Here is a 26,322-nt window from a genome sequence, read left to right on the forward strand (position 1 = left end):
AATAGAAATTGACAATTTTTTGTGTATTGGAATATGGGCTTTAGTACACTCAACAATAAATTTTCCACCTTTCGACCGAATTTTACTTATGATGCATGATTTTGGACCGCCTTGACGAGCCGAGAAGAATGAAGTGTAGCACAATGAAATCTGAGCATTGTGTCAGAAGTTATAAGTGTTTGAAATTTTGATCCTTGAGGTGTCCTTAAGCGCGACTCTCCACTAGGAAATACTGAAATGAAGTGCATCTATCATAGAACATAATCTTATGTCTTTTCATTGTGCGAAATATCAATGTGAAGACTATGTAGTTGGTGATGATGGTTGAAGCTGAAAATTAGGTGTTTTTCACAATACAAGGAGCATTGCTGTCAGGTGTACCTAGAAATCTATATGAGATAGAGCGCTCTACCTAGTCTCAGATTCTAGAGCACAAAAATACGCCCAGAGGGATTTTGAATTATACATCTAAATGGTAACAATCGGAAGATATTGTTGATCAAAAACTAAAATTTATCAAAATTGATTTTTCCTTCAAATTTCACTCATTTTTGAAAAATCATAACTCAGTACTGATTGGAGATAGAGAGTTCCGAATGATCTCATTTTATTTAGAATTTCATATTCTAGAAAAAAGGCGAGAGCAAATTTTTCTGTCTGATTACGAGATTTGGCAGAAATAGCTGAAAACTGGAAAATGAGCCGAAAATACGAGGTTTTTGGGCCACTCTGTATCTAGCACATGGAAATTTTGAATGAAGAAATTTGATCTGGACTTCTCTTATGTACCCAAATAATATATTAAAAAATCAGAACTACAATATAAATTGCAAGCACACCCCCTTTTTTATGTCTATATTGACTGGAGTATCCTATTGATGTGAGGCAACTTAATAACAGGAAGTTCAAACAGATTTTAGAAACATTTCTCTTGAAAAACTCCTTCTACTCAGTTGAAGAGTTTATAGACATGAAAATGAATGTAGAAGATTTCAATATCTAGAATTTAATAATATTACCGTTATATGAATAGGATTGATATACCGTAGGTATATGTTTTTATTGTAGACTTTGTATTGTTTTTTATTGACAGTATTATTGTATTGACTGAGTGTTGTTTTGTTATTATTAACTGGCCTGTATATGAAATTGTGTCATCCTGTTTTTCGGGCTAGTAAATTCATTCTATTCTATTACCCTTCTATTCTGTGTTCCATACATGAGTGGCTTTGACTTCAGTGCATTACCTTCTCTACTACACACACACACAACTATACAACACTACTTCCTTTTTTATTTAACCAATTTATTGAAAACTGTTGAAGCAGTTCATCCACTTCTAGTGATCCAATTATATCTATATGGCTGCAAAATTGCATTTGTAAAAAGCTATTTTTCAAACATCATAATTTTTTTTCTGATTTGACATACCTTACATGTATGTTATATTTCTAGATCTCTGAATAATTCGACAAATATAATTTATATTCCAATGAAAATCTCAAATCCACATAAGCTCATTATTAAACAATCGATAATAAAAATCATATACATTAACTATTTATTATGAGATAACATGAATCTATAACAAACCGATGAGTGTAATAGAATCACATGAATCAATTATCAAGTCAGGAATGATAAATTGTAGGATTACAATACTTACTCTTCCATTTTCGACTTGAGAAGATTACTTATCTCCTTGGCATCATCGGTTAGCTTATTTTTTAAAAATAATAGTCTATTCCTTGAATTAGTGCACTCTTTGCAACAAATGGACTCTCCTTTGATTCTTGGTCCACCGCTATACTTCTTGTACAACTCATCTGCCTGTAAAAGCAAATGAATTCCAAATTACCCAATGGAAATAATTTATATAAATATATGTATGCGGAATGGCACTGATTTATTCACTCACTCATTCACTGTTTTATAATCAACAGACCTGAAAATCTACTGGATCAAATACGTTCAAATTTGACAGGTATGTTCAGTTGGCCTTCTAGAGGCGCACTAAGAACGGATTTCAGAAAAGTTCCAAAGATACACCCAAAATTTGCGTTTATTCAACGTTTTTATGAGTTTTCACATAATTTTTCACGAACTAATTCATAAAAAATGTTCAAATTTGGTACACAGGCTCAACTGAGGTCTAAAAATTTTGCATTGAAAGAATTTGGAATAACGCCAAAGATCCACCCAAAATCGGCCGTTTTTAGTGTTTTTTACATAGAAGATGTTTAAATTTGGTACATAGGTTCAGCTAAGGTGAACAATGTTGTACGAGTATATAAGGTGATGTTGTATAAGGACGTGAAAATTATGCCAAAAATACGCCCAAAATCAGCGTTCTTTTGCGTTTCGCAGCTTTTTCAAGAGTAAATGAACAGAAAATGTTTAAATATGGTACACATTTTGAGCTAGGTTCTAGAAATTTTGTGTTAGGAATGCTTCAAAATTTCGCCGAAGATACGCTAGGAATCCGCGTTTTTCTAATTTTTCCAAGTTTTATGAAATGTGATAAGTGATAAAGTGATAGTCAGAATAGTTTTAAATTTGGTACAGTGGTTCCATCAAGGTGTACAAATAATGTTGTATTGAGAGCGCTTGGGAATGATTGGGAACACAAAAGATAATCGTCGTTTTTCAAGCGTTTTCGAGAAAAAAAATGAACCAAAAATATGTAGATCTGTTACAGAGGTTCTGCTAGAGTCTAGAGAGGTTGTGTAGAGAGGTTTTCAAGGGTTTTTACGACTGAACTTGAAAGTTTAAACTCGATACAAAGGTTTCGTTTTGTTAATGGAAGTACTTATTTAGAGGGTTCTCTTTCCACAGTTTATCAATGCATATTTCTAGATTTTCAAAGTACACTAGATTGGGACTTACTTGGAAAGTACTAATATGAATGTTTTTACTTCTATTTTTTGTAGAATGTTATATCTGCATATTATTTAAATAAGACGTTGAATAAACTAAAAAAATGGCATGTATGAATAAATAAGTATGAAACTTACCGCCGGTGTATGTACATATTTGACATTGGTAACTTGGTCTGGATTGAGACATCCGTGGGAACAGACGTATTTGCTGTTATCGATGGGTTCAGTCTTATTAGCGCACGATTTGAGCCAATGCGTGATCCAGTTAGTAGATATCGCATCAATCACTGACCAGTCAGCGTTCTCAGGAATGGCCAGTGAGTTGTACAACGTCTTCATCTGCTCTGTGAATTCGAGTCCACTTTCAACACAGCTAGCCTGAAATGGAAGTTGTTTTCGACGATTTTATACGTATCCTTAATGATATACAAAGTTCAGAGATCAGGAGTCAACGCTGAAACGATATTTTGTAAGAAGAGTCCATTGATTATTTGAAACCCAGATTTCTAATGTTTGAGTGCATTTTAGGCAATTTGAGATATTCCTTCAGAACTGAACTATCTACAATACCAATATTAGAAAACATTGGAATTCAACAGAAAGATCCATGTTTACAACAGATGGATCCAAGCTATTCACAGGAAAATTTATTCTCTTTCTGATTGAGCTCGTTTACCGAGGCAACAACATATTTTGTTGCATGTAGTTGCATATTTTGTTGCCACCGATATCACTTGTAAACAAGACAAGCTTACAGCTGCAACGCCACACCTCCAAATGGGCACCTCCCGTGAGTTGGGACGCGCTTGCTACTATTCAACGGCACTGTTAAGTCGGTAGGCAAGTATCATAGAGGAGTTGCAGTGCAGTGGAACCACCCTCAGATCATCTAGTCATCTCGGACATATCCTCCAACTTGTCTAAAGGCCTGGGAAAATACTCGTAATCCCCAATTTCATACTTCTCCAAGGTGGGCGCTTGTACGTACACCGAACAGGCGCCCAAAAGGGAACACGAGCGTTTCGGAAAGAGAGATCAATGGGGAGATTTTTCGACATTCTATGATTCTATTTCCAGAGACGGAGGTGCTACCCATCAATTCCACAGTCTGCATTATTTAACATGCCTGCTACTTTACTTCCAGAGATGGGGATACCCTACTCGTAAAAAAGACACCAATTATTACAGATATGCTTAAATATTTTCAAAATTTAGGTTTTAGAAGAAATAAAAATGTCAAGAACATATTAAACTAACGCTTAGGCGACATTTGCTGCTATTAATCTAGCAAGTCATGTCGCGAGAGACATCTACAAAATTGTCAACGTTGTCATATTGCTCTAGTGGGCGATATAAGCTGGAATTAAATGGAGAATATACTAGTAATATTGTTGCTCATTACTTATTGTTGTTGCTTGAGTGCGGGCCAACTTATCTTCTAATATTCTATTAGAATGTGAGGATTGTGAGGAATGTGAGGATCATTAATAGATCAAACAGTCTAATTATTAATGGACTCCACTAATACTATGACAAACAAAATCATCACAACGAATTCATAAATTATTATTAAACTATAATTATAATTATTATTATTCATATGTATTATCAAACTTTAAACGAATCCAACTTACTCTCAAACGAGTAGTTTCTTCAATCCAGTTATCGAACTCCTTGTTATGTCGAATTATATATTCTTGCAATCTATCAGAGAGCGCGCTTATTTCAAATTTATTTTGCGACTTGTCAGAACTTTGATTATCCGCAGAGACCCTCCTGTAGACCAACATGTATGCTTTGGTTGAAGACAGAAACCCTTTTGGAACTCTGCTATTCGTGCCATTCTTTTTGCCAAATTCTGAAACAGAAACATGTTGTTTACGGTTGTGAACATGTAACCGAATTTATTTCAACACATTCAATAACAATATCGAAATAAAAATATTGAAGTTATTTACCTAATTTTATAACTAGTTGAGAGTCTCTTGTACAATAAAAGTTCAATATCCATATCAAAGCTGAGGAAAATTGGAAAGAATAAAAAAAAATTATATATTTTATTACCAAAGCATTATAAACCATGTACAGATCTTGACTTCTCAACTATATATTAACTTTTTTGTGAATTGGAAAAAAGACAGATTTGGACAGAAGCCTATTGTATTTTCCATGAAATATCTGTATAAACTCAATAGTATTAAATAATTACGTACTTTTTCTTTTTTATGTATTGAAAGTTTAGGTAAATTGTAACTCAGTATGCATTATGAGGTCAATAATGGGATTGAGTTCCTGATGCCTTCAGATATGTATATTTTCAAATAAATAGTATATTACTAAAAAACCATGAAATTGAATTACAATATTGTGCAATATACAATATAGGTTGTAATTAGATATAAGAAGTGGATTGTAAACTTAATATAGATTGGATCTGATTAATGCATAATACTAAAGCTTCAAGAAACTTTTGTAATTGGAGTCATGAATCGGGCGAAATTAATTTCATTCTCTGCAACTTTTATAGTGCATTTATCTTGTAATTTTGTGGGATGAGACTGCCTTCCTGACTGGACTAACCATGTTAGTTAGAAGGTTATTCAGGAATTGGCAATGAAAATCCTCATGAAAAAATGTCTAAGCTTTCTGTTAAATTATAAATTCTAATCATTGAACATTAACTAATTTCAGGACATGAGGATGCGTTCTTGACTGGGCTGATACATTATTATAGAAACTTACTAAATAACATGAAAAAATTAATAACGCTAATAAAAGTTGCCACGACTTTCTGTTGCACCATTATATTTGTATTAAAATAATCATTGGCACACTTACCGTCATCTTCATCCAATTTGAGTTTCAGTCTTTTTCCGTCAGTATTTTTCTCAACACTTTCATCATTGAAAGTGTACCAGTCACCTGATTCATTATCCTGGATGTAGGCTGAAACATTACAATATTATTATCAATTAACTAGCTTACCCGGCGAACTTCGTACCGCCAAATAGTCAATGTCACTCATGTCACACACTTGACTTTGTTTGGTGAATCATGAAATTTATCTGACAATCAATATTTTCACTTGCATCTCATTCTCAATACGGACTTCCTACGTGCTTAGTCATGCAGCATTTATTATTCCGAAAACATATTTTTCTGAATCAATTGTTAGTGATATCTATCAGTAAAGTGTTGAATTAAAAAAAAAAATAGATACCGGTAGGTTAAATCAGTATTTCAAAGATGAATTTAATGTTTTCATAGTTATTGATTGTCAATAGATGGTCCAGGAAATAATTACACAGAATTTCATATTCTTTCCATCTTCCATTTTAGGATGAATATATGCTAAGCTAGATTCAAAAAAATTAATTTAGTCTATCATTCTTCAGTAATTAATGAATGCAATAGGATTAACTCTCTTTCATGAGATGAATAATTTTTTCCCAACATTTTCCAGTTTCTCAATGATAGGGGAGTGATAATTATTTGTATAGTTCTTCTAAGGAACGATTATCTACAGCTGGTACCAAACAACTACACTAACTTCAACTCCAAACTACCGTTAATACCAGTACACAATTTATCACAGGGTGACGTGTTTATTATACAGCTGGTAACTTTAGATGCTAAATTTTAGGTAGCCGTACGGCCGAAAATTTCGAAAAAATAGGTCTGTAAAATGGATTAATAAATAATTATTATTAGCCCCCCTATTAAAATTTCTGGTCAAAATCCATCCCCAATATTCACACAACATATTCCCAAAGTTTCATGCCGTTCTGTCAAGAAGTTTTCGAGTCTATAGGGAACAAACAAACTAACAAAAAAACTAACAAACAAACTTACAAACAAACAAACTAACACACAAACAGACATTCATTTTTATATAATATAGATTGAATTAATCGTAAATTATCGTAATTATTATACCTAGATGATTCATAGGTAATAGACTGAGCAAGCGACTCCTGAATTCATTTAAACTTCAATGTAAACTTGAATATCTAATATTAATCTTAGACATTAAGATATAAATTATTGTAATTAATCTGGACAGGTGGATTTAGCTTTGAGACTAAAGAGCAATTGTAGTGGATTTTTGCCTATGGGTGAAAATTAGCAGACCATTAGCTTTATGCCAAAATCAGGTAGGGATAAGTGAATGATTTCATAATTTTTTTAGAATTAGACCCAACACAATTTCCAATTTAAAATAATAGAGTTTTTAATAACTCAAATGATAAAGCATTATAATCACAGCAAGATTCAAGTACTATTTAGATAGTACAATAAGCCTGAACAGAACTCTATAGAATATTGAACATTTTTTGTTAAAGATGTGTCATTTAGCTATTTTTATCCTTAATAAGGATTTGAACCAGTATTAACAGGGATTTTACTCATGCTTATTCATCTTTGGAATCATGAACACTATTGGAACTATTGGTAATATCATGCTGAAGATGATGTTTATTAAAAATCTTACACATATGGTTAAATGAAATCTTAACCAATTTATTAGCCATAGTAATTTGGTTAAGATTAATATCTGTATGGTACAAGAAAGGTTATAGAGAATTTTTTTGGCGTTTCATCTATCATCTATTAGCAATAACATAGATTGCTCAACAATTAACATAATTGGTATTATATGTTACAAATTATTATATTCAAAATTAGGTTAATTGGCATTATAGGTTGAAAAAAATTGGTAGAGTAAAATACAAACCAATATAATGTCCAGAGTTGGCACTGAGACCTCTGTGAGCTAATACAGCAGTCAGTTGATACATGTTTTGGCCTTCTTCGACATCTTTCACGTACTTCTTCATGTCCAGAACCTCTGGGAATTGGATGGGAGTGTTCAACTTTTTCTTGTCTCCTTTTTGCCTGTTGTAGAAGAAAAAATTAATGAAACCACTGAAAATTATCATGAATGAATATTTGTCATTAGACTTCAGAAGCAACGGACAACGTCACAATAAAAATGTAAATTCTATGTAAAGGAGCGTCCAAGAATTTATTCAATGAATTTGACCCTTGCACAGAAACAGTATACCATTGGTTCTTACAGGGGTGTTAACACATTGGCAGACTCCCATTCCTAACACAAACAACAATAGTGTTTTCCCCCAGCAGAGTAGGCATTCATTACATTGGAGTGCAGAGTGCAGGGCTTCAAGGCTGCGCACCACGCTTTTGGATACTTTTTACTGGTAATATTTTTTCAAGTATTCCGATTTAGTTACCAAAATGAAACAAATTTCTGAGAAAAAACTTTTCTATTATTTCTAATTTTTGAAATATGAGCACCTGAAGTTGAAATTTTGGGGGAGATCCATTTCGGAATTTCTTAGCAAATAAATTCATGAAATTTCAATGATATATTCTTCAGGATATTTTTTATCTAATGACATATTTGGTTTCTCAGAAAATCAATTCTTTGAAAATGTATTTCAGTTTCAAAAAATAACTCAAATTGGGCAATTTTTTTCAAAATGGACTAAATATTCTTAGAATTGATATTCTAAGAAATCAAATATGTCATGAGATAAATTCTTCTTCTTTGCCTCTTCCCAGTGTACCTTTAAAGCGTTGGTGTAGCCTCAGTCCATTTCTTCCATAAGTCCCTATCCATCGCCATTCTCTTCATCTTTGGAACAGTCTTTCCTCTTCTCCGTCCTATCTCCTCAATCCGATCCTCCTTGGAAGTCCCACTGCTCTCCTTCCTTGCACTCTCACATTCACATACTGTTTTTTTCTTTTTTGCAATCATCCCCCATTCGCTGCACATGTGCATAGCCCAACTGCATCATTTCTATCCTTTCGCTGACATCACTCATGCTTACTTCTTCCCTTATTCTAGCATTCCTTACTATATCCCTTCTTGTATTTCCTATGGCTCTTCATTTCCACTGTCCTTGTTTTCATGATATGATTTCATTGGCCAGCTTCCACTTCCAAACAGCAAGATAGGTTCAATAACTGTCCGATATATTTTATTCTCAATATTTTATCAAGTTCTGTTTTTTCCAAATATAAAAAGCAGCAGCTCTCTTTCTCGCTCTGCTGAGCACCTCCCTATCTATTTTCCCATCCTCTAAAACACTGTACCAAGGTATTCATATTTCGCTACCTGTTCCATCTCCTCCCCATCCACCATAACTTGCACATTATCTCTCATTCCCTTTGACACAACCATGACCTTACTTTTCTTTACATTGAGAATCATTGCCTCAATTTCAACTCCTCTGCCCATTCAGTTACAGACTGCTGTAATTTTCTCTTGTGTCGCAAATAATGACAATATTATCAGCATACAGGAGAGCTCTTGTGCCATATTGGCCTCATATTCCAGTATCTCACCAGCATATTTTGTGTCCTTCTATTGCATATTTTGCCTTGAGATGAATAACATCTTAAAGAATATATCCTCAAAAGTTTATGAATTTATTCGTTACCAATTCGGAAAATCTCCCCCAAGATCTCAACTCTAGGCGCTCAATATGAGCCTCATATCTAGAAAGAAAAGTGATAACATTAAAAACATTTTTATCAGAAATTTGTTCTATTTTGGTGACGTGATATTTTCGAAATATTCTGTGGGAGTGGGAATAATAATATCCCGTGGGAGTTGCTGGTCTCCTATTGGCGCCTCCCCAGGTGGCGGATAGGGGAATGCCTCCTAGATATAGGGGCTACCGAGGAAAGCGAATACTCGGGGTGGACCAAAATCAGCAATAAAACTGCTGCCTTGCAGATGGAGTTCAATAAAACTTCAAAGGCGAAGGGAAGAAAACCCTAACAGGACGTTGACTGCTGCCTTGTAGTTCGGCATTGGTTTGTCAAAGGCTAGGGAAAAAATCCCGAAAAAATTACCTGGTCCTCCAGGTTGGGGGTTTGGCGAGGGGCTAACAACCCCTCCCTATAAAAAATCACACGTTGAGAATAACATAACACAGCCTCGGATTGAACCGGAAAAACGGAAACAAAAGAAAAGGAAAATGCACCTAAAGGAAAAAGCATATGGATTTTATTTTAGCAGCTTGGAACGTTAGAACACTTGAAAGACCAGGAACACAACATGTATTGAAACGACAGTTGGAACTTTACAGGGTTGAAATTGCTGCAATTCAGGAGATGAGATGGCCAGGGAACGGAATTTTAGAGAGGGGAGACTGGACCGTGTTCTTTAATGGTAGTAATGATGGAAAAGAAATGTCTGGTACTGGATTTCTGGTGAATAGGAAAAGGGAAGAAGCAGTAATCGGTTTCAAACCAGTGAATGAAAGAATCAGCAGTCTAAGATTAAGGTATCAATTCTTCAACATCACATTAGTTTGCGTGTATACTACAACAGAGGATGCTGATGAAGAGGAGAAGGAGAGATTCTATGGGAAGTTGATGTAATATTGAAGAATATCAATGTGGTTACCGGCCAGGAAGATCAACGATCGACCATATCGTCAATATCAGGCAAATTATGGAAAAATATTATGAGTTTGATGTCAACGTGCAACAGATATATATTGATTTCCAACAGGCATATGATACTATCAGTAGGGTGAAGGTGTGTGACGCACTTAGAGAGTTAAATGTCCCCACAAAGCTGATCCGTCTCTTAAGTATGACAATGAAAGGAAGAAGAGCTGTGGTCAAGATTGATGGAAGTGTAACAAATGATTTTGAAGTAAGAAGGGGACTGAGGCAAGGAGATGTGCTGTCAACCATGTTATTCAATGCTGTGTTGGAAAATGCTATTAGAAAAGTGACCAGCAACGACCCCGGGGGCACACTCTTCAACCGGATGTGTCAAATAATGGCTTATGCAGATGACGTGACCAACTAGCAAGAAATAGGAGGGACCTGGCAGAGATATATGAAAAGCTGGAACATGAGGCAAGAGAAGTAGGCCTGGAAATTAATATGCAGAAAACTAAAGTGATGGTTATGTCAAGGAGGCCAGTGAATGATGGAGCACAGATACAGTTATCAGGTAGAACCTTTGAGAAAGTGAAATCATTCAAGTATTTGGGCACCCTAATAACAGAAGAAAATAATGTGGCTGAAGTGGATGCTTCTGGAAGAAGTGGAAGTTTCTGGATAATGTCCAGGAATAGGGTCTATCTAACCCTGCAGAATACCCTCAAGTCCAAGAATGTGTCAAAAAAAACAACATAAAAATTTACACAACCATTTCAAGACCAATAGTGACATATGGCGCCGAAGCTTGGAATTAATTAACTAGAACAGACCGACAGGTCCATGTGAGTACAGTTTCAATTATTTTGTAAAATAGTTTAAACATAGATATAATTTTCTTTAAATTAGTACATTTACTTATGTTTTATAAGTCTTTTTTTGTGAAGCAATAGATCAATTCAATTCAATTCAGAAGAGAAGAAGGTCTGCTACAGAGACGGAAAGGAAGATTTTAAGAATTTTTGGATCAATCAAGGAAAATGAAATATGGAGGATAAGAACAAACGAGGAAATAGGAAGATTGTTGGATGAGACCAGTATTTTATCTGTTGTGAAAAGTATGAGGCTGAGATGGGCTGGTCATGTGCACAGAATGCCAGAAGGGAGGGTGCCAAAAATGGTGCTGGAAGGCAAACCCGAAGGAAGAAGATTACAAGGAAGACCATGAAAGAGGTGGGTTGACGATGTGGTGGAGGATTTGCAAAGTCTGGATGTAAGAAGATGAAGAAGAGCAGCAGAATTTCGAGAGGGATGGAAGGATGTGGTTGTGAAGGCTAAGGCTCTGCATCGGCTGTAGTGCCAATAATGATGATGATAGAGAATGTACCCTCAAAAGTTGATGAATTTATTCGCTACCAATTCGGAAAATGATCTCCCCCAAGATTACAACACTAGGCGCTCATATCTATAAAAGTGAAAACATGAGGAACGTTTTTATCAGAAATTTGTTAAATTTTGGTGACATGATAATATCGAAATATTTTTTAAAATGTCACCGTGAAATGTTTCCAAAAGCGTGGTGCAGTCAGTACATTGACAGCCACCAAAATTGTGAATATTTCAACGGTGTCCTCTTTTCAACAGAGTAGAAATGCATTGGAAAGCTGAGCTTGAACGATGATCTTCTTTATAGTCCAGAACACTACTGTATATACATTGGTGCTTGCATTTAATATTATAGTTATGATTTTTCAATATTTTGTTTGGATACATAAGATGAGTCCAGAACCAATTTTTTCATGCGAAAATTCCTTGTGCTAGATACAGAGTGGCCGAAAAACCTCGTATTTTTTGTTCATTTTCCAGTTTTTAGCTATTTGACATATGATGCATAATTTTGAACTGCCTCGACGAGCCGAGAAGAATTAACTGTAGTACAATGAGATCCGATGATTGTATCAAAAGTTATGAGTGTTTAAAATGTTTATGAGAAAGAAATAATTATTATAGTCATACTAAACTGGACTGAACTGGCTCATACACGTACGGGATAGGAAAATTATGTTTGACGCATCATCAAGTCTGAACTACTGGACTAATTGACTTGAAATTTTGCCTATAGATTTTTATTAACCGAGGATGGTTATAGGGATATTTTCAATTCTTCAAGATTTCATGACATCAAGTTTTCAATTTGTCATGTTTCCAGTTTATGTTTTGCTAACTTTGATTGAGAGTGGTCATAGAATGATAAAAAGCGTATTCATTCCATTTTCTATCTTATCATTCTTCTTCTATCTATATCCTTTTTTTCCATATCCAGGCCTTCACTATACAGAGTGGGTGGAAAGTCCGAGAACGGCTTAATATCTCATAAACAAAGGTGATTTGACGGTGGGTGTTATCGGAGATCCTACTCAAATTGAAAAAACTACTTTACTATGACTTAAAAAATTTGGTCCGCCATCTTGGATCCGCCATTTTTAAAGCAACTTCATTTTTTTTAAATAGGGAGGTGGCCATGCGATACAGAATTTCAAGAAAGAATGAATGGTGAAACCCGCATATGAATGAATAATGAATGAATAATTTATATGCCAAAAAAACAAAATACAAAAACTTTACAAAAAATAAATAAGTATATTCTACTGCACTTAACTAAAATACATAAATGTTAATTTATTTAATTTTCAATTAAACATAAATCTCAATTTACAATTTGCATATCGATATCTCAAACCGTTTTACCTGTATACAGAGTTGGTGGAAAGTATGGAAACAACTGAATATTTATTTTAAAAAGGAAATTCCAAGATTGGTCTGATTCGGGATCCTATTCGAATAAAAATCACTGATTATCTGTTACAACAAAATTTTGGTCCGTCATCTTGGAATCGCCATTTTAAAACCCTGATTTCAAGTTTTCTATACGTTTCAAGGTCCCCTGAGTTCAAAACCATGATTTTTGAGTGTTGGTCTGTGTGTATGTGTATGTGTATGTGTGTGTGTGTGTGTGTGTGTGTGTGTGTGTGTGGTGTGTGTGTGTGTGTGTGTGTGTGTGTGTGTGTGTGTGTGTCTGTGTCCCCGATAACTCCATTCCTAATTAACCGATTGACTTGAAATTTTAAACTTAAGGTCCGTATACCATGAGGATCCGACAACAGGAAATTCAATAAAATTTAATTCGAGATGGCGGAAAAAGACTAAAAAAACATGTTTTTCACGGTTTTCTCAAAAACGGCTCTCACGATTTCCTTCAAACTTATACCCTGGATAGCTATTTATAAATCCTATCAACTGACATAACATAAGTCTCATTTCTGCAAAACTTGCAGGAGCACCATAATATTCTTGAGAAAAATGAATTTTGTTAAATTTCTATCACAATTTTCTCGAAAATGACTTGACCGATTATTTTCAAATTCATACCCTGTTTAGTTATTTATCAGCTCTATCAACTGGCATGAGTCTCCTTCCTGGGAAACTAGCATGGGGTCCACCCCATCCTTGAGAAATGGACCTTATAACCTCCTTCTCGTGCATGAGGTAGGTAGGTAGAACAGTTTATTCAAAATAACACGTCATATTCAAGATATTTTACCTGTAGAACAGCTGTTTTCACGACTTTTTAAAAATCATCAAATTTCACAATGTACACAAGGAAAAATGTACTCTGAAAACAATACATACAATAGTTTGATCATATAGTTTTAAATTTGTAGCCGCCAATCGTCATCAAGTTATTCCCCTAAATTATTCTCGTTTAAGAATGAGGCTTACAGTTCAATGAGCAAGGAAAGTTGTGTGAGTGTACCACACCATTTTTTTAAATTGGAAGGTGGTCATATTATGATACATGATTTCGATACAGAATTTCAAGAGAAAATGAGTGGTGAAAACCGCACAACGATATCTCAAACCATTCAAAAGATATTCTCATTCAAAGATACTGATAAATCATGCATAAGCTTATATCATCTACAGTCTTGATATTATAATGAAGGAAAGAACTGGCTTATACACGTACGGGATAGGAAAATTATGTTTGACGCATCATCACGTCTGAACTATTGGACTGAATAACTTGAAATTTTGCATATAGATTCTTGATTGACCGAGCATGGTTATAGGTCTATTTTCAATTCTTTAAGGTTTCATTACGTCAAGTTTTCATTTCTTCAAGTTTCAAAAAAGACCTCCGACACATCGGAGCACGGGTTACCTGCTAGTATAAATTACAAAAAGTAAATATTGAGGAAAAAAAGGATTAACTTCAAGATTAATGGTCGGTACGATTGAGTTTCATCAGTTTGTCTATTTCTTCCCATGGGAATAATCTGATAAAAGTATAAATAAAATAGTTGTCAGTTACCTGGTGAACAATATATTTTTGGATACCATGAACAATTATTTATTTATTTCTGTGGTCAGTAGGCCTACTTCTCGACCGTTTGGTTTACTTAACTCTTCCAAAATGTACTGCATAAAGTAATTTTTAGTTCTACATTTAGAGAAACAAGTTTAATGAAACAAATGGAAATAATCAATAAATTAATTGCTTAATCTGAAATGATGATTATCTACAACATTATAAGTAGAACTAAGTGATTTGAAAATGAATACTAAACTGCAAATACATAAATCTCTCTCAGAACAATGTGGGTATTTCATCCATGAATTTAATCATAAATTTTAAAAGGTGGAATGACTGTCATCAAAAGCTATTATTCAGTGTTTTCTACCAGCACTTGCTGGGTGAATTTTTGAAGTCATCTATTTATAGTTCTAATGTATGGTCATTTATAAAGTCATCATTCACTCTAGATCAAGATGGACAGTTGAGAAGAGTGTTTTAAAAACAATTTTAACATCAAATTATTGATGTAATGTTATCACATTATTAGATAATGTTACATAAATTATTTCTTTATGGAAGGAATCCCAAATATTATGAATAACTCTATTCCCTGAATGATAAGTGAATACATTGTTTTTTAAGCACTCTTCTCAACTGTCCATCTTGATCTCATGTGGTTTCATGTAGTTTCGAAATATTAAGATTTCCTGTAAGCTATTAATGATTTCAAAATTCAGTCAGTTTTTCTATTATTTTAGTCACGTACCATAGTTAAATCTTACTATTTGAATATCTACCATCAAATCGATAATAAAACATTGAAGTGGATAAACCTTTTTAAAAAATGGGAAACTGTATAAAATGACATCGCCTATATAAAGTTTAAAAATGAGTGGAATTTTATCTTACCTAACTAACTTATTCTAACTATAGGTTCCAAAGAATTGTTCCATCCTGGTCAACAAAAAAGAATTCATATGCATTTCCTATGAGCACATTCTCTTCAATATTTTGTTTGTAAATGGTACCTGAAAAAAGAAACATAATCTTTCAGCATATTCATTTTGGAGATAATGTGAAGTTAATCATCAATGATAAGACATAGTTTGGACTTTAAATAAATTAGAAGTGAACTGGGCCTCAATAAACTATTTACATTAGATATAAATACTATAAGTATATACTTACATTCATAGCACATAACAAAAAACACTTTAAAGTTTTATAATATAAATTAAAACAGGTGACACACGACATAGGCCTAGATAGATTAAAAACACTGAAAAACTTACATTACACTCTCTGCTAGGTTGAGAAAGGGGACACAGTTCCTTAAAAATTTCCGATTATAATGTAAGTTTTTCAGTGTTTTTAATCTATCTATGTTGTGTGTCTCCTGTTTTAATTTATACTATTCACATTGATATACCTGGCATCACGCAATATATCGATCAATAGAGCATGAATAAGTTTTTCAAATACATTACTATTGTAGTTTTAAATGAGTTTGGTAGCAATGGTCAACCAGAAAAATAGTACCTATTTTATATTTTTCCAATGGCAGTCTTTCAATATTCAATTACACTGACTCTGATCAAGTTATTACTATAACAATCTATTTAATATTGTTTCCAAGTGATTTTGAATTATAAATTAAGAGAAGATTAATTCATAGATAGGTACCAAAGACAAAGTAAATGTTCTAATAGTCAGGTTAGTTTTGTTATTATATTGATAAACTATGGGTTTACAATATTTTGAGGTGCAACAAGGATAATGGAAGTTTAGGACTTAGAATGTAATGAAATACTTCTAAGTCAAATTATGATGTTATTTTTAATAAATCTGTTTGTGAAAACTAATAGCTACATTATAAAAAATGTATTTTGTGATTAGGCCAACTTACTGAAAGTGTAAAAGATTGTTAGCATGAAATGCTAAATGTTATCTTGGTTGAATAATGTTTTGAATCTGATTATTTAATGTTAATCTAATCAATCAATCTTGAATGAGTTTAAATCTAATCAGTCGATTAGATTTCTCTCTTTCTTGTGATAATTCTCTACCATACACAAACTAGCTAGACAAGGATTTACATTATTATTAAATACTACAAATTAAACATTAAAAAAAGAAATAAATAAACTTTTGTCAACTTCTAACCTCTTGAAAAATGAAAAAGATAGCAATTTAGACCTAGAGACTAGGTTATTAAAGGCCTACTACAGTGGGCTACCTGAATAAAAATTGTAAACATGCTAGTAGGCTACTCATAAAATTTATATCAAATAATTGTGTACGGTAGATCTAGCCTACTTTATTATGAGAAATTTAAGTGTACTTACTTGAATCCTCTATTACATCAGCAATTTCTAACCATATTCTATTTTTCAAATAGGTAATTCGTTGTGCAGGTCTGGAAAGTACAAAACTTTGAACTTCGAAAATTTCACGCCTTTCTGTTGTAAATCCATTTTCAATTTCTCTTGTAAAAATTATAAGAATAAAGAAACCAATAGAAATATTTTATACCTCGATTTTCCACTGCAAATTAATTTCACAGTATAATAGTAGCAATCCGAAATCTGACAACCAATATCAAAACAAACCATCCAACAATTAAAGATTGAGGTTAAAAAGAACATGGCGTCTGATCCACAGAAAGATTATTCTGCCGGTGTCACGTGATCAGAGCAGAAAAGTGATTCGAAGCTGTCTGTTCTCGTCGACAGAATCCCGAAATTAGTTCTTTTTCGACAAAACGGTTCACGAGCAGTGATCGGTCGAAGCAAAATAGCATTGTGTTGATAGGCCTTATAAAGAACGGCAAGATGAACGACAGTTCGTCTCTGATTTGAACAGTTCTTTTTTTCTGCTCAACTTTCTGCCGATGGGTGAATACTCCCATAAGAACCAATGTTAATTTAAAGTGAATTCTGTCGTCTGCCCGTTACGAAAACACACCTTAACTCCATTCCTAATTAACCGATTGACTTGAAATTTTAAACTTAAGGTCCGTATACCATGAGGATCCGACAACAGGAAATTCAATAAAATTTAATTCGAGATGGCGGAAAAAGACTAAAAAAACATGTTTTTCACGGTTTTCTCAAAAACGGCTCTCACGATTTCCTTCAAACTTATACCCTGGATAGCTATTTATAAATCCTATCAACTGACATAACATAAGTCTCATTTCTGCAAAACTTGCAGGAGCACCATAATATTCTTGAGAGAATGAATTTTGTTAAATTTCTATCACAATTTTCTCGAAAATGACTTGACCGATTATTTTCAAATTCATACCCTGTTTAGTTATTTATCAGCTCTATCAACTGGCATGAGTCTCCTTCCTGGGAAACTAGCATGGGGTCCACCCCATCCTTGAGAAATGGACCTTATAACCTCCTTCTCGTGCATGAGGTAGGTAGGTAGAACAGTTTATTAAAAATAACACGTCATATTCAAGATATTTTACCTGTAGAACAGCTGTTTTCACGACTTTTTAAAAATCATCAAATTTCACAATGTACACAAGGAAAAATGTACTCTGAAAACAATACATACAATAGTTTGATCATATAGTTTTAAATTTGTAGCCGCCAATCGTCATCAAGTTATTCCCCTAAATTATTCTCGTTTAAGAATGAGGCTTACAGTTCAATGAGCAAGGAAAGTTGTGTGAGTGTACCACACCATTTTTTTTAAATTGGAAGGTGGTCATATTATGATACATGATTTCGATACAGAATTTCAAGAGAAAATGAGTGGTGAAAACCGCACAACGATATCTCAAACCATTCAAAAGATATTCTCATTCAAAGATACTGATAAATCATGCATAAGCTTATATCATCTACAGTCTTGATATTATAATGAAGGAAAGAACTGGCTTATACACGTACGGGATAGGAAAATTATGTTTGACGCATCATCACGTCTGAACTATTGGACTGAATAACTTGAAATTTTGCATATAGATTCTTGATTGACCGAGCATGGTTATAGGTCTATTTTCAATTCTTTAAGGTTTCATTACGTCAAGTTTTCATTTCTTCAAGTTTCAAAAAAGACCTCCGACACATCGGAGCACGGGTTACCTGCTAGTATAAATTACAAAAAGTAAATATTGAGGAAAAAAAGGATTAACTTCAAGATTAATGGTCGGTACGATTGAGTTTCATCAGTTTGTCTATTTCTTCCCATGGGAATAATCTGATAAAAGTATAAATAAAATAGTTGTCAGTTACCTGTCATACACGAATCTCATCAACTGGAAATTAAGGATTGGAGGCAATCTTTTGATGTCTATGAATCGGGCAGCTTCTTGCTTCTGATTGCAGACAGCGCAACTGTAGCAGTTGGCTCCATCCAGTTTTTCTTCTTTCAAAAACTCAGACAGACTCTCGTCCAAGTTCTTATTGCCCTTCACATTCAGCTCCAACTCGAAGAACTGAGATGGATTGATGGATTTTGTTTTACACTTGGAGCATCTGAAAGATTTTTGTAAATATATTAGGATAACAACTACAGTATGCAGATAATCACAATACAATAATATTTCAGTGAGCTTGCCTCCTTCCAATACAAGAATATTATCTCGTGTTGCATTAATGAAGAATCGCATGCCTTAACCGAGAAGGACTATCTTGAATCAGCTATAGTGAGATTAGCATAACATATAGTTTTAACGTTAAGTACGGTATCTTCTAGGGCTAACTAATATTTTTTCAATAAATCAACTATTACTCTTATATTTGTCCATTTATTATAACGACATGTTTCGACAGAGGTTAGGGTATCTACATATTAGATACGATACCCTAGCCTAAAATAAGTCAAAACACGCCGTGTTAATAAAAAGACAGATATAATAGATATACTCTCATATTTGCAAATAGTAATTTTCTAAAATCAAAACTTCGCACCAGGAATACAAAAATGAAATAATATACATTACTCTTATATGACCAGCTGTCACATTTGGCTACAAAACATGGACAATTCTGTAAGAAGACAGGATGGTCATTGAAAGGAAGATAGTAAGGAGGATATATGGTCCAGTCAATGAGAATGGTACATGGAAACTGAGGAAAAACTGGAAATAGAAATAATTCTGCAAGGTAAGAATATTCTTCTATTCATAAAGGCTAGAAGGATAAGCTGGCTGGGACACGTGGAAAGAATGAATGAGAACAGGATGCAAAAAGTCATGTTAAGTGAAAAATTAGATGCAACCAGACGAGGAAGGCCAAGAGTACGATGGATGCAGGATGTGCAGAAGGACCTGAAGACGATGAGAGTAAGGGGCTGGAGGAGGAAGGCGGAAGACAGAGATAGTTGGAGGATGATTATGAAAAAAGCCACATAGTAAAGCCAGGATAAGTAAAGTAAGTACGGTTATTTTCAATGTCCAAATGATTAATATATTCAAGAGCTTTATTTTGACACTTGAGATGTCGAAACATGTTTTGTTGATAAAAAGACAAATAGAAGGGAACTATAGGACTACAGACTATATAGGGCTTTCATTTACCTAACAGAGAATAATAATTTCAAGATATTAAACACTTTTCAAGATATTAAACAAATGTCACCTGCTCAAAATATTTATTACTCATAAATTTATCGCCAATAATTTAAATAAAATACTGCAATTTTTTCCTGGTTTGGATGTCATATTCAGGAAATTAGGTACACTTTCAATACTGCATTATTCATAGAATTTAATGATGAAATCCTTACACTCACCTGGTTACATAAGAATATTCTCCTTTGTAGTTATCAGAGACTAAATTCTTTACATGAAGCAACGATTGACTTTCCAATTTTGTTTCCAAAAGGTTCAAAAAAAGTTTCGAAAATTCCTGCAAGTAAGAATGGAGCCAAACATAACATAATCATAAAATATGTTGACATTTACAATCAAAATAACTAAGATTCAGATTTTAAATCTGACATAAGGAAAACAAAATACTAAACCTAGCTTCAGAGAATTTTCTAGGGCAAAAACACACAAACGACTAATGTTTGATAAACATTGTTATAATATCGAAATTTTGTTCTATACTAGACCTATATGATTGAATGGAGTGCGATGTATTTCTTTTGTTTTCCTTTTTTGTGTAGACTTAATGATAATAGGAATGTCAATAAGACCCTTAATGGATTACATGTCGGTGACTTTTTCTATTCCGAATAGGTTCTATTGAAATGGACGAAAAATAGTATATTGGAAGATTTTTTAAATAAATGTATTAGATTGAAACTCTCAAGATAAATAGCTCTTTTTATAACTTGTAGATTAAATGATGACTAATATTTATGGAAAAAAGAGAATAGATGAGTTTTTGTTAATACGTATTCCACAAATAGTTCTAGAACTACAATATTCTACTGGAAATGCTATTATAAGGAATTCATGGTGGAAGAGTACTATATTAAAAAGAAATTCAATCAAAGTTGATGAATAATTAATAATTGCAATACCTGGAAATACTTTATCTACAAAATTATCGTTCCAAGAGATCAATAATATTCATTAAATACAATAGGAATAGTCAAAATAATCTTCATTACATAATTTTCAATGACAGTAAGGCGGGGTTCATAGCGGTGCGTTATTTCCAAGGGTATGAATTTCCAAGGAAATATCGACAAGATAAATCGCACGGGGGTTCATACAGCAAGCGATTAATCGACACGAAAGGAATGTGAAGAGGAACAATGAGTTATCATTTCTGAACTCTTAACAGGTTTGTGACTCAGTCACAAGTATGAGCTCAAGTCAGCATTCGTTGAATGAGGAGCATGGATGCTATTTATAGATCATGCTTACAGTTTGCTTACAGTTTATGATGAACCTGGAAAAACTTGAGGGCAATTTATGGCGGAACCGACAGCAAGCAGCATTCGAGGTTATTTTTCCTGTTCTGATACGCTGAAAATCGCGTTGGTGTGAAAAATTTTCATCACCCCCCCCCCTTTACAAGTCCTATGTCTGTGCGTATCGCGCGGGTGATATCGCCAGGTAAAAATTGCCTGGGAAAAATCACTACGGTGTGAAACCCGCCTATGACGCTTAAGACGGTGTGACCCATTTTTATGGCCATTTAATCGGTTATGCTATTCACAATCAAAATGTGTATTAAATAAAATATCAGGTTCCGCAATAAAAATCTGAGAACATCTTACTGAAATAGCGTACTGGGAAATCAATATTGTAAACAACGAACTGGGTTGATGAAGCAACTTGACATTTGATTACTGTAGTCATTTTATTGAAGTGGAACGATGAATGTTAAAATACGTAGGCTAAAGAATTACTGTCAAGAAATAAAGTTACATTACAATTTTCATAATTTATTATAAAAAATCATTAGTGTAGTCAATAAAATGATAATTTTCTAACCTGAGCATCTTGTTGGGTGGATGTATCCAATCCAAGCGATTGAATGAACTCGGTGGGATTCAAGTTGCATCGCTTCGAACAGCTCATCAAGGAGAACAGAACCTGCAGTTGACCTATCTGAGAGATTGGGTGGTAGAGACTGTAGTCCACTACTGAAGGATTGCTCAGTTCGCAGGCATCTTCCAAAGGGTCCCAATCGAAAATTGCTCTCCTGAAATGAGTTCACCATATAAATGCTTGACAGGTGAATATTAACTAAACACCGAGCTTATAAACGATTTTTGGAATCTTAATTGGCAAAGTATACTTGGATGAATAAATCAGAACAGCTTTGGTGTAATAAACTTTACTTGCAGCATCTCTAAAAAATAATATAACTGCTTGCCATTTAACCAGTGCTGATAATTCAAAGTGAATCTCACTATGGTGATGTTCAATGATTCTGATTGAAACATTTTACTGGATGCTGGGCTACCAAGTGTGCTTCGCTGAGAACGCTACCAAAAATAGTTAATAAGTGCGACTCTAAGACTAATTCAACATAGATGAAGGGCGAGAATTATACTGAAATTGATAGTAGAGAAGTGTCAATTTATAAATTGGATTGGAGTTCTTCATTTATGTATGTTACAATATTTTACTGGCTTATACACTAATTTATATTAAATGACGGTATTGATAATTATTCAACCAAATTTACTATTAAATGACGGTATTGATAATTATTCAACCAAATTTACTAAGTATAAAAAATTAATTAAAGAGAATTTAGTGATTGAATACAATTGGAATAACGATAATATAATATTGTATTGTAACGTCATAAATCAGCGGTGTTTCAACAAATTGAAATTGAAATTTTTATTTGCCAAGTAATTTACATACATTTCTAATCACAAAATAATAACAATAATAAAGTTAACAAAAGTACAAAATTTTAGAAGTATATAGTACAATATAATTAACAAGATCATGTGATAATATTAAGCAAACGAATAATAAAATGTTGGCTCTACTGGCAAAAGTAACACTTGAGCGCCAATAGTGAGCTCAATTAAAAAGTAATTATACAGGGTGTTTCAGAAGTAGTGTCGAACATTTTAGGGTATTGTTCCTGAATGATAGGAGACTACAAATGTCTTATTTTAAGTGTCCAAAACTGAGCGGTTATCCTTATAGCTGCCATTTTGTTTTTTTCACTTGGGAATTTTCATTTCAAGAACGAAATGATGTATTGATCTGAAATTTGGCATGAATCGTTATGCTATAAAGACTCAACTTTGAAAAATAAAATACAGAAATTTCAATGTTTTTCAATGTAAAATTCAACGGCAAATTTCACAAAAACCGTTCACTTTACAGAAAATTTACAAGAGACAAAAAAGTTAGCAAATTTTATCAAGATTTCAAGGATACCTCATTTATAAAGATTGGTCAGAGAAATTAATTATTTTTGTACTGCATGCATGATCATGAACAAACAAGATCATCTGAAAAACATTGTAAAATGTTCTGGATGGCCATATGAAGCCATATCGAGTTCAAAGCTTCATCTCAAATACAATTGGAATTGAAAATTTAATATTGATGTTTAAATGGTAAAAGTGGTCACGCATGCAATACGAAAAGAATTAATTTCTCTGTTATTCTCTGACCAATCTTTATAAATAAGGTATCCTTGAAATCTTGATAAAATTTTCTAATTTTTCATCTCTTTTTCTAAATTTTCTGTTAAGTGAACGGCTTACGTGAAATTTGCCGTCAAAAATATAAAATGGCCGCCATTTTGAAAATTTACATCGATTTTTTTTTATTTTATTTTTTAAAGTTGAGTCTTTATATCATAACTATTCATGACAAATTTCAGATCAATACATCATTTCGTTCTTGAGATAAAAATTCCTAAGTGAAAAAAAAATGGCAGCTATAAGGATTTCCGCTGAGATTTGGACACTTCAAATACGACATTTGCAGTCTCCTATCATCCAGGAACAATACCCTAAAATGTTCGACACTACTTCTGAAACACCCTGTATAATATTGTGTACATTTACAAGAACAAAAAAGTACAAGTTGAAATGTTATTTTGTTATTGAACAAAATTTACAGAAATAGAATAAAAATAAAATAATTGTCGATTCTCTGAAATGGATATAAAATAATATCCTTCCCATCAACACACGGCCGGGAAGATTACAGACAATTCAATAATTAAAGTGAGGTCCCCGTTATAAAGTCAGCATTTGATTAACATTGGTGTTCCTATCCTTGTCTATCATTCGACAAAGCACTAAGTCCCGGTTGTAAAAAAGCCTGTTGAAATTTGACCTTGATTAAATCCGCGAGAGCCAATTAGAGAAGGTTTTTTTGAAAAGGAGGCTTCTCTGATTGGTTGTCGAGGAATTTAATCACAGTTAAAATTCAACATTCTTTTATGTTTATACAACCGGGCCTAAGCCCCTAGGCTATAGTGAGATGAATTTTAACTTGAATCTCTTTATTATTAACTTAAACGCTTCACATACAACCAATTCTGATAGTCTAAAATGAATCTCAGATTACATTGGATATAGATATTATATCACCAGATAACAGATGATTACGATTTAGGACAGAGGAAAACTTAAACTATGACAACAAATTACTCAATGTCTGAAAAAGAAAGATATTTATGTGAATGAGAGTACAGGCAGGATCCTCACTTATTTCAATTGGGAGATAAATTTAATAAAACATTTTTAGTATAATGCATATTTGAACTGTAAATTTTTGTGAATTCTATAATAAGTGTCTACATTATTTGGACTATTTTTATCAAAATTAGGGAAACAGTTTTGGGTTTATCCTGTTGATTCCCTCCCAATCATTAATTTGATTTTGTGATTGAGGAAATAAATGTATAATTATAAGCTTTAAGCACACTATAAATTTGTTATCCCTCCAATGCTGCAGTAGGCCTACTATGTTTCGGGTATTGCGTATGAACCCCTTGGTTCCTAGTATTGTATCAATGATAATATGATTCTCCCTCATCATCCCATTTTTCTTCATCACACTAACAATTTCAATGAAATAAAATGCTACAAATGTGACTACTCCATATTTTTGAACGAGTATTTACACGACTCCCATTACTGCAAGTTGTCAATAATTCTGAGGACATACTTATGCTTCTTAAAAATCAAATTGATGTGTTTTTCCACTTTTCCAAAACATAATACTGTATTGAATGGGGCCTATATATATTAAATGACATATACAACTCTCAATAGTGTTTCAGTTCCGATAAAATTGATTTCATTTACAAATATGCCGGTATGTAAGACTAGCAGCTAACCCGTGCTCTGCAAGGGTCTAATTAAAAACTTGACTGAAAACTTGACCTACTGAAACATTGTAGAATTTTAGGCCTATAACCATCATCGGTGAATTAGAAATCAGTAGTTTAGACGTGATGATGCGTCATTCGTAAATTTCCTATCCCGTACGTGAATAAGCCAATTCTTTCCATTATTACATTATTACATTATAGATTATTTACTGGCTACTAAGTCGGATCACTGACAAACAACCACGAACATGTTACGCATTCGCGAGCGCTTGCAAATGCGCGTATGCGCAGCGTGTCTAGTGTAACGCTAGCAAATCTATTAATTGTCCACAACAGTGTTCCACATGAATAATCAAAGCAATTAATTATAACAACTATCATCTAATACTTTACCTAAACTGAGGTGTATGAAACCAAAGTTGTAGTAAACTATTAACATAGCATGTCGCTCCAAGATTTTCCAAGCCAACATGAGCTCCAGGAGTCCGCACTTGGTCCTTGGGATCCTCAAACGTTTCCAACTCAGTTTTATTTTTCAGCCACTGCGCCTCTCCAAGTCCCGACAAGCAACGAGGACTCGACTTGCAATTCCGCCTGAAATAACAGCATACAACGTTCAACTATTCAGTAGGCTATCGCAATTTACATTCCATTGTTTATTCACTTGTCACACTATTTAAAACAATTATTATTATAAAACTTTCTAAGAGGTCCAAAATAGTTCCACAAAATGGTTCCAATTCCAAGCTCAAATGTCAATTGTATTATTCAGAGAATAGAAGAGGTATTAAATAAATTAACCCCAACCAGGTTACAAATTTTCATTTAATATCATAATCATACATACATTAAAAATCAAAATTTTCTGCGAAAATTATATTTAGAAATTTTTTTTTTTTTTTTTAATCACATTACT

At 33.4% G+C, this 26,322-nt stretch overlaps 1 protein-coding gene across 1 annotated transcript in view; it reads right to left on the minus strand.

Annotated features, from left to right (window-relative positions):
• LOC111058345 (ubiquitin carboxyl-terminal hydrolase 48) overlaps positions 1-26,322 on the minus strand; it is a 142,022-nt gene that overhangs the window by 106,781 nt on the left and 8,919 nt on the right. The window contains exons 2-10 of the mRNA XM_039435540.1: positions 25,800-26,000; positions 22,076-22,286; positions 20,416-20,531; positions 18,915-19,157; positions 7,615-7,775; positions 5,718-5,825; positions 4,514-4,737; positions 3,015-3,257; positions 1,667-1,830 (exon numbers count right to left, since the gene is read on the minus strand). Coding sequence (XP_039291474.1) covers positions 1,667-1,830; positions 3,015-3,257; positions 4,514-4,737; positions 5,718-5,825; positions 7,615-7,775; positions 18,915-19,157; positions 20,416-20,531; positions 22,076-22,286; positions 25,800-26,000 — 1,671 coding nt within the window. The remainder of the gene's footprint in view (positions 1-1,666; positions 1,831-3,014; positions 3,258-4,513; positions 4,738-5,717; positions 5,826-7,614; positions 7,776-18,914; positions 19,158-20,415; positions 20,532-22,075; positions 22,287-25,799; positions 26,001-26,322) is intronic.

Source organism: Nilaparvata lugens, chromosome 1, assembly GCF_014356525.2.
Source record: "Nilaparvata lugens isolate BPH chromosome 1, ASM1435652v1, whole genome shotgun sequence".
NCBI lineage: Eukaryota > Metazoa > Arthropoda > Insecta > Hemiptera > Delphacidae > Nilaparvata > Nilaparvata lugens.